The sequence below is a fragment of the Diachasma alloeum genome, unplaced genomic scaffold (genome assembly GCF_001412515.2).
Source record: "Diachasma alloeum isolate Michigan unplaced genomic scaffold, Dall2.0 Dall_scaffold_00313, whole genome shotgun sequence".
NCBI classification, from domain to species: Eukaryota; Metazoa; Arthropoda; class Insecta; order Hymenoptera; family Braconidae; genus Diachasma; species Diachasma alloeum.
The window spans coordinates 1,600,421-1,609,180 of NW_021680452.1; the positions used below are offsets into that span (position 1 = coordinate 1,600,421).

General features: G+C 35.8%; 2 protein-coding genes across 3 annotated transcripts in view; both read right to left on the reverse strand.

Moving 5' to 3' along the window:
- Positions 1 to 4,639, reverse strand: part of LOC107039953 (tetratricopeptide repeat protein 28) — a 33,795-nt gene extending 29,156 nt beyond the window's left edge. Inside the window, exons 1-2 of the mRNA XM_015259829.1 lie at positions 4,616 to 4,639; positions 1,015 to 1,272 (exon numbers count right to left, since the gene is read on the reverse strand). Coding sequence (XP_015115315.1) covers positions 1,015 to 1,272; positions 4,616 to 4,639 — 282 coding nt within the window. The remainder of the gene's footprint in view (positions 1 to 1,014; positions 1,273 to 4,615) is intronic.
- A 2,488-nt stretch (positions 4,640 to 7,127) lies between these two features.
- The window catches only part of LOC107039945 (putative tricarboxylate transport protein, mitochondrial), a 14,291-nt gene continuing 12,658 nt past the window's right edge, over positions 7,128 to 8,760 (reverse strand). For both annotated transcript variants that reach the window (XM_015259812.1, XM_015259813.1), the window contains one exon: positions 7,128 to 8,313. In XM_015259812.1, coding sequence (XP_015115298.1) covers positions 8,131 to 8,313 — 183 coding nt within the window. In that variant the 3' untranslated portion in view covers positions 7,128 to 8,130. The remainder of the gene's footprint in view (positions 8,314 to 8,760) is intronic.

The following is an 8,760-nucleotide window of genomic DNA, read 5'->3' on the forward strand; positions in this document are numbered from 1 at the left end:
TTCACTTTTCATCACAGCGTGATGAAAAATATTGTTCGTAACTCGTGAAAAAATGTTTTTTAGCTCGTTACGAAATATACTATTTCATCACACTGTATGGAATAGGGACGTTTTAGGCACGCGAAGCGTGCTTAAAATGGTATTTTTCCGGCCTGTTGCGATGGGGTTTTTTACTCGTGTGGCGTTGGCCTCCGAGCCGTAGGCGAGGAGTGGCCAACCACACGAGTAAAAAAACCCCATCGTAACAGCCCAGGAACGATATTTTTCTGTAGTGATCTTCAAGTTTTCGAGTTTGGGAAGTATGTAATACCAATTCCCAGACGAGAAATCGTGAGAAGCAGTACAGAAAAGTTTCTTTTTCGCACAGCGTGATGAAAAAGTGTTTTTGTGTGCTCACCGAAGGCGACTGCTACCCTCCCAGTGGTCGCGGAATACTTCCCATGAGTGTAGACCCCTATTTTTCATCACAATGTGCGGGAAGTGGAATTTTGCGCGCAGTGTTAGTAAAATATCGCTTTACGCACAAGTGATGAAAAACACGTTGACGCCCTCGTATAGAAATATACTATTTCAGTACAGAATTCCACGATGTGCAAAAAATTCTCTGACATTTTCCTCTGGATCCACCGGTTCTGAATTAGTATATTGTGTTACTAGTGCGTAAAGTTCCACTTTTTCACACGCACGTGTAACACATCCTATTTTTTGTGATACTTGCCGAGTTCACTGTTCGGAACAATAGTGGGGATAATGTGATTGTTCTTGCGCATGCTCGTGAACATTACGCACGCCGTGCGGAAAAGAACCGCTTTACGCACACTAAACCATTTCGAAAGGTGGACTTTTGAGGCGGGTATCACGATAAATATAATTGGCTGAGGTATTGGCACTTGCCCCTATCCGAGTTGGGGATTAAGTCATTTGGAATGGGAGAAGAATTGGCTGAGGTAACCACTTCACTACTGAGATAGAATCGAGTAAAAAAATTGGGGCTTTTTTGGGATCGTGATATACCTTGGGCCACTGGGGGAGGAGCTCTGTGGCTCGCACAGCGTCCTGAAGGGCCAGTGCGAAGAGGCCCATCTTGAGACGTGCTGCTGATCTGTTGGAGTATAGTACATGGCTGAGTGGATCAAGTGCGAGGGCCTCGGTGTATAAATTAGCAGCCAGGGCGTAATCACCATTCTGACAGGCTGCATTACTTTTCTTCACTGTTTCTAGAAATAGGGCCCTCGATCCTGCGGCCAGGGCCGACGTACCTTCGGGCTCCACCTGTTTTTAATCATTAGAAACGGAATTTGGAGTGAATATTGGGAGATGAGTTGAAGATTCGTGTTCAGATTATTCTGTACATCTTCGACACTTTTAGGTTCAGGAGAAAATTTCAGAAAACCTTTTTTGTGGGGAATTTTGTAATCTTCCAAAAAAAATTTTTAACGATTCCTTCTAAAACTAGAAATTGGTGAAATATTTCTAAAATGGGGATTTAGTAAAAACCACCATTACCATTACCATTTTGAAAATATCTAGACACAAAAAAAACTCGAACATTTCCTTTCAAACCATTAATTTTAAGATATTTACCAAAAAATTGAATGCTTTCCAGTCGTCGCCTGTCACTATTGATTTATTCAATTGAGCATTACATACTCTCATTAATAAGCTATGCTGTGTGGAAAGTAATCACGATAATTTTTTTGTGGAGAATTTTTTCAACTACGAAGAAAGTTCTGACATTTCTCCCTAAACTCACTAGTTGCGGAGATTGAAAAGAATGGTAATTTAGCAAGAATTATCATTTTGAAAATATCTATACACATAAAAACCTTTAAACATTTCCTTGCATGCCAATAATGTTAGAAGATATTTACGACAAAAATTGGATGCTTTTCATTCATCGCCTTTCACTACTAATTTCTTTAACTGAGTATTACATTCTCTCATTAATAAGCGATCCTATGCAAAATAAACAGGATAGATTTTTGTAGAGAATTTACAAAACTACGAAGAAGGTTCTTTGGCGTTTCTTTTTAAACCAACTAGATGCGGAGATTGAAAGAAATGGTAATTCAGTAGAAAAAGACAGTAAAAAATACAGAAAGTCTAAATTTGTGTTCAGATTATTTTGCAAAAGTCTGCAACACTTTTAGATTTAGAGCGAAATTTCCGAAGATGTTCTTTTGCAGGGACTGTATGTGTGAACTAAAAGAAAAATGGTTTAGTTTTCTTCTAAATCTGAAAGTATATGAGATTTTTCTAAAACGGTAATTTAATGAAAAAAACAACTCAAATCAATCAATCAATCAAATCAATCTTTTAAATATCTATACACAAAAAAAGCCTCAAACATTTCCTTCCAAACCATCAATTTTATAAGATATTTACATCTCCTTTCACTATAGATTTCTTCAATTGAGTGTTACATTCTCTCATTAACGAGTGATGCTATGAAAAATAATCGTGATAACTTTTTAGTAGAGAATTTTTTAAATTACAAAGAAAGTTTATTGACGTTTCGTCCTAAACCCGGTAGTTGCTGAGATTTTTTGGAAATGGTAATTCATTAGAAAAATGTAATTCTATTTTTTCAAATTCCTCGCAATTTCCTCATTTTGGAAGATATTCACTAAATTAACGCGGATGATGTGGAGTCATTGTCTCTTACTACTCATTCATTCAACTGTCGATTAGCAGATTAATGACTGTCGTATTATCTTCTAATGAGTCTAGCTATCAATGACAGTCAAAGTAACTTTCTTGAATAGAATTTGGTGAAAATTTCGAAAAGAATTTTCATATTTAATAAATTGTAATTCAGTAGAAAAAGACAGGAATACAAAATCTCACCTAATTTTACGATAATTTTGACAATATCTTCAAAACTAACAAATTTGAAAAAAAAAACACGTCATAATTACACACTTTCTCAAAACACACGTTCTCTCACACACTTCTCAAAACCAACAATTTTTAAAAATATTTTGTCGAATAATGCGTATAACTTGATCAATTGAGTTTCACAACTCTAGCGTCCGATTAAGATTCACATTATTGTTTACTAAGTGATATGAAAAATTACTACAAATGTCAAGGGCTTGTGATTTTTCCCTAAACCTACTAGTCCAAAAGATATCCCGAAAATATGAATTTCACAGAGATGAATGAATCAAAAACAACTTGGATAATTTTAAAAATATCGTGGAAACTAGTCTTTTTAGAAGAAATTTTTGTTGCTCTTGAAATCCCCTAAGAAAAGGGTCCACTGACATCAAAGATGTTCGTAAAAATAATGGACACAACTCTGCTTCATCGTTTTACTACTCACTCATTCCATCAATCAAGAGATTATCTCATTTATGACTGATTCTAGAAAAATACCCAAGAGATCTTTTTTGTACTCCATAAAATTCTTCGCAAAAAGGACTCTTGATATCATCTCCTGAACCCTTTTACTCCCACGATATCAGCCATAATGGCGAAATAAAAGTACCCTTACTTTACCACTCCTGATCAACAGGTGGAATTTTCGGAGAACTTATTTCACAGTTACCGTCAAACCAATCAGTTTGATCGAAAAATGTTGGGAGTTATTCAAATCTTGGTGGATATAGGGGTCATTGATAATGAATCAGTTAAAGTTTCTCGAGGATTGAAGGATAAAATAAATGGAAATCGATAGAGAAATTCTTACAGGCAGTGAGAAAATGAGTGGAGGCATTGGATGTCGATTAATTTAGACGTATCTTGGAAACTAAAGGATTTAAGGAGAAATGTTAGAAAAACTTTTTTGCAGAGAAGGAAATTTCCCACAAAAAAGGTCTTATGAGGTTTTAGGCTAGTATCAACTGTTGTTGAGATAATTTGAAAATATTAATTCCATAGAAACCAATGAATCAAAAACTACTCAGATAATTTTAATAATATCGCGGAAACTAGTCTTTTCAGAAAAAATTTTTGTTGCTCTTGAAATCTCTCAAGAAAAGGGTCCACTGACATCAAAGATATTCGTAAAAATAATGGATACGACTCTGCTTCATCGTTTTACTACTCACTCCTTCCATCAATCAAGGGATTATCTCATTTATGACTGATTCTAGAGAAGTAACCAAAAGATCTTTTTTGTACTCCATAAAATTCTTCGCAAAAAGGACTCTTGATATCATCTCCTGAACCCTTGTACTCCCACGATATCAGCCACAATGGCGAAATAAAGTACCCTTACTTCACCACTCCTGATCAACAGGTGAACGTTAAATATTTCAAGAAGTGAAAGATTGTTTGGAGAGTATTTTTGCGATAAGAAAATGAGGTGGAATGGGCCATTAAGCACCTTATGGAATGGCAAATTTTCTCCACTTTCTACGGCATACATTGCAGAATTATGAAAACACGAATAATAAAAGGGAAAAACAAATCGATCAATACCATCTTCCCCCAGAAATTAATATTTCTTTCAATTTCATCGTTTAACTGAACTATATAATGCAATTTGAGAACATAAATACGTTTATTTTTTCGTTTTTCTGCAGACAGAATTTTTTTAAATTTGATTTTGGCACTTTGTCAATCAATTTTTTGCGTTAATGAATAATCAATTAATAAGTTCATAATTTACCTCAGAGATATCACGATGAGACATTGTTTAAGACGAGCCGGTTGCATCGTCTTGCATAAGCATCCTCCAGGTCCAGAGTGTAATTAAAAGAATCCAACACTTGTAACTGACAGTCCCTCGAAAATTTGATTCCCTTTCTTGTTTTTTTTTCTCTCACTCACGCACGTTTCGACCGTTTTTTAAATTTCCTCTGCCCCTTAACACGCAATATTTCAATTTCCAACAGTTCACAGTGTCACAGTAAATATGAGGTATCGGCGATTGAGGGTGAGGAGATGAATTTGGTGTGGGGATTTGGCGAATTGTGGGGTAAGTAGTTGTTTTTCGATGGGTATGAAAGAAATTGGCTCGCTTAAAAAAGGAGAGAGGAAGGCGTCTTAGGGGGGCACCCACTGCATTCCTCAGGCACAGCCATCTTGGAATGTGACCCCGGGTCCCCCCTTCAGGGCCTCATTGGGCGAGAGAGTGGGGGGACGGGGGCCTCAACCAGTCCCTCAAACGTTGCGAGGTTTCCGCTGGGGAAATTGAGGGAGGAAAGTCATTTGTAATTAACTCCCAACGTTATTTACGTTTTTGTGGGGTTTAGCCGCCGTTTCCAGGGGCCTTGCGAGCCACAGGAACCAGTGATAATGAATTATTTACGGTTTCTTGGGGATCGAGGGGTCGATGGGGATCGATGGAGAAAATCTTGTTAGGGAGAAGATGATTGAAGAAATTCTATTTGGTTTTATTTGAGAGGATCTTGGAAACTAATGAATTTAAGGAGAAATGTTGGGAGAACTTTTTGTAGAGAAGGAAATTTCCCACAAAAAAGGTCTTATGAAGTTTTGGGGTAGTAGCAGCTGATGTTGAGATAATTTGAGAACTAATCGCTAGGGACTGAAACCGGAAGAGATGGATGTGGAATTTCCGGAGAGCTTATTTCTCAGTTATTCTTAAAATAATCAGTTTTATCGAACAATGTTGGGAGTTTTTCGAATTTTGGAGGGTATAGGGGCCATTAATAATGAATCATTTAAAGATTTTAGGGCATTGGAGGATAAAATCGATGGAGATGGATAGAGAAAATCTTGCAGTCGATTAATTTAAAAAGTTTTATGGGGTTTTGGCCTGTATCAAGTCTTGTTGAGATAATTTGATAATTAACCGATGAAGATTAAAATCGCAAGAGATGAATGAAAAAATTTCAAGGAAATTTTACGGGTATTCTTAAAACTATCAGGTTTATCGAAAAATATAATGATATAACAGTCATTGTTATTGTAATGAGTGAAGTTCCTTGAAAAAACTGTAAATACTGAAGAATAAAATTGATGGGAATTATCCAATTATCAAAAATGATCAAATAATCTGCTTCGGTCAATCTACGGTCAAAATACTCCAACAGCGAAAAATTTCCAACTGAAAATGTTGTCGACCGGTAGACGAGTAAAGGCATTTTATCCAGATGAATTTGTGGCAGATATCTCCGAAAATAATAGCCCTCAGGAGAGGCGTCAAAGGACTTTCTTGCAGTGGAGACAATTTCCTATGAATAAAGTCTACTGAGCTTCTGATCTAGAACCAACCGTTGCTCCCATAATTTCATAATCAATCGATGATGATTAAAACCGAAAAAGACGAATGCAAAATTTCCAGAGATTATTTCGCCCATATCCTCAAAACCATGTGACTTATCGAAAAATGTCAAAAAAACTTTTTTGTGGCCCTTGAAAATTTCCACAAAAACAACTTCTGACATTTTTCGATCAGTCCATTAGTTTCGGAGATATTATCAATCATTCCAATGCGAATGTGGCCACCCGAATGAAGACCTCGACCATGTGCTGTGGGACTGCCCCCGACCTGATCAGCCGAGACAAAATATGCTCAACGCATTACAAAGGAAAAATTACCTTCCTCTATACTCTAGCCAAAATATCCTGAAAGACCTAGATCTCATATGCATAGAAATCATCACGAAGTTTCTGAACGAAAGCAATTTAAAAATATAAGACCTAACTAAGACACCAATGTACACTTCTATACACGAATCTATATAAACTGCCTCCTGTCTCAGGTTATACATTCTTTTCTGTTATTATAATTCTTCTTTTCTATTTCTTTTTCTATCCTATATTGATAAGCTGTATAAACTTGTAAAGTGTCGTGCTAAAATAAAAAAAAAGGAGATATTATCAGAATGGTTTGGAATTTTTCTCTTTCTGATCTTCACAACTTGACTACTGAATGTTGCCCTCCAATTCTGAAGAAAATCCTCGCGGTATTATTTTCAGCCACAGAGTAATAGGGAAGGGATACTGAGCACCAACAGTATCTCATGACACATGGTAAAAATGGCTGTGGTAAGCCACAGATGCTCGAGTACACAGGTACACCGCACTTTAATACCGTTGGAATTTGACTCTCACGTTACGTACGCCAGTGACTCGGTAAAATTCCCTTCATTTTTCCCCCGCGTTCGCATCGCGTGAAGGCAAAGGTGATCGTCCAATTGAATGGATGAAAAACATTTCTGAGGTTTTAATCAATATATATTATTCACTTGATAAATTACAAATTTATTGTTTCATTGAATCAATTAAGAATTGATTTTTTGGTCTCGTTTGAGGATTTTTATTCTTCATCATCTTCTGTTTGTACGCAAATGAATTCCTGACTTAATTGATTCATTAAATAATTAATTTCGGTTTTACGCTGTTTCAGGTGTGGAACGATTGGAATGAATGCATTTTAAGCCAATTCTGTAGTGAAATGGTGATCAGTTTATTTTGTTACTAACGTCATTATTTCGATAATGAGTGTCTGTGAGTAAAAATATCACAAGACCTTTTGGTTGAAGATTTCTATAGCTACAGAGGTCCCCTGTCACTTCTCTTGAGACCATTAATCACGCAATTAACAATGAACAAAACGACAATGACTTTTAACCACTCGACTACAGAATTAAACCACTGGAATGTCTAGAACCCGTAAATAAAAATAAAGAAAATATATTTTATCGTGTAAATTTCGAATTAACATGCATAAATAAATTTATTTAAGTGGATGTAAATAAATTTTGAAAAATAAATCTGAATTCTGTGAACACTGTGCAACAGTGCACACTCGTTTCGTTGATCTAAATTAATTGTGTATAAAATCTTGTTATGTACATCAAAGATTCGGTATTAACAATCACGTAAAAAAATTCGTCGATGTGAATTTTTCAAGGATTTTTCCTGTGTTTGTTTGAGTTTGTGAAGTGAAGAGGTAAAAGATATCTCCGGAACTGAGGAGTCGAGGGAAAAGGTAAAATAAAAATTTGATATATAGGAATGGAATTCTATGTGAAAAATAAATTCCGATATTTTCCCCTGAACCTTCCAGTTCCAGAGATATCTGTGAAGTAATTGGGAAATTCGTTTGGCCTTTCGTTGTTTACCACTCCACTAAAAATTCGTTCTCTATTGCTTCTGTCAGTTTCGAGGGCACTTGATATGGCAATTCGTTTATCTCATGAGTCTGATGGCTACTCAAGGCCAGACCTTGTTGAAAAGCTCCATGAATGAATCGTAAATCATGAATGTAATTGCAACGTCAAGACACACTCTCCCTAATCTGGGCACTGTGCCTTTGTAGAACGCCATTGGCCCTTCTTTCTTCCATATTTGCACTGCACAGTCTACACTCCCTTTGTACTTCGCTGCTTCGAGACCCTGAAATGAACGTACAACAAAAAAATTAATAAAATTGTAGATGTTCATTATCTATTTTGATTATTTTGAATTATCTTGTTTGTCCAATTGTCAGCATTTAACAGAAACCTGTGATATTCGTAATAGTAATATCATATTACTACTACAATTATATAGCAGGATATTATCTACACTGTAAACAATTTTTTCTGTTTCTCATATCCTCCTAGGAAATTATCGAGTGATAATTTCATTGAAATTACAAGGGATTGCGTTATTAAAAATTCACACTTTAATGAGAAAATGAGTGGATAATGGAAATTTCAGTTCAATTATTTCATGAAAGTTGATATAAATCAAGAACATTGAGGTAAATGCATTGTTCAATTTTTAATAAATTAAAAGTTAAAGTAAGTTGAGGACTTCTCAAATTTGGAATTTAATTATTACCTCCCCCCCCCCCCCCCC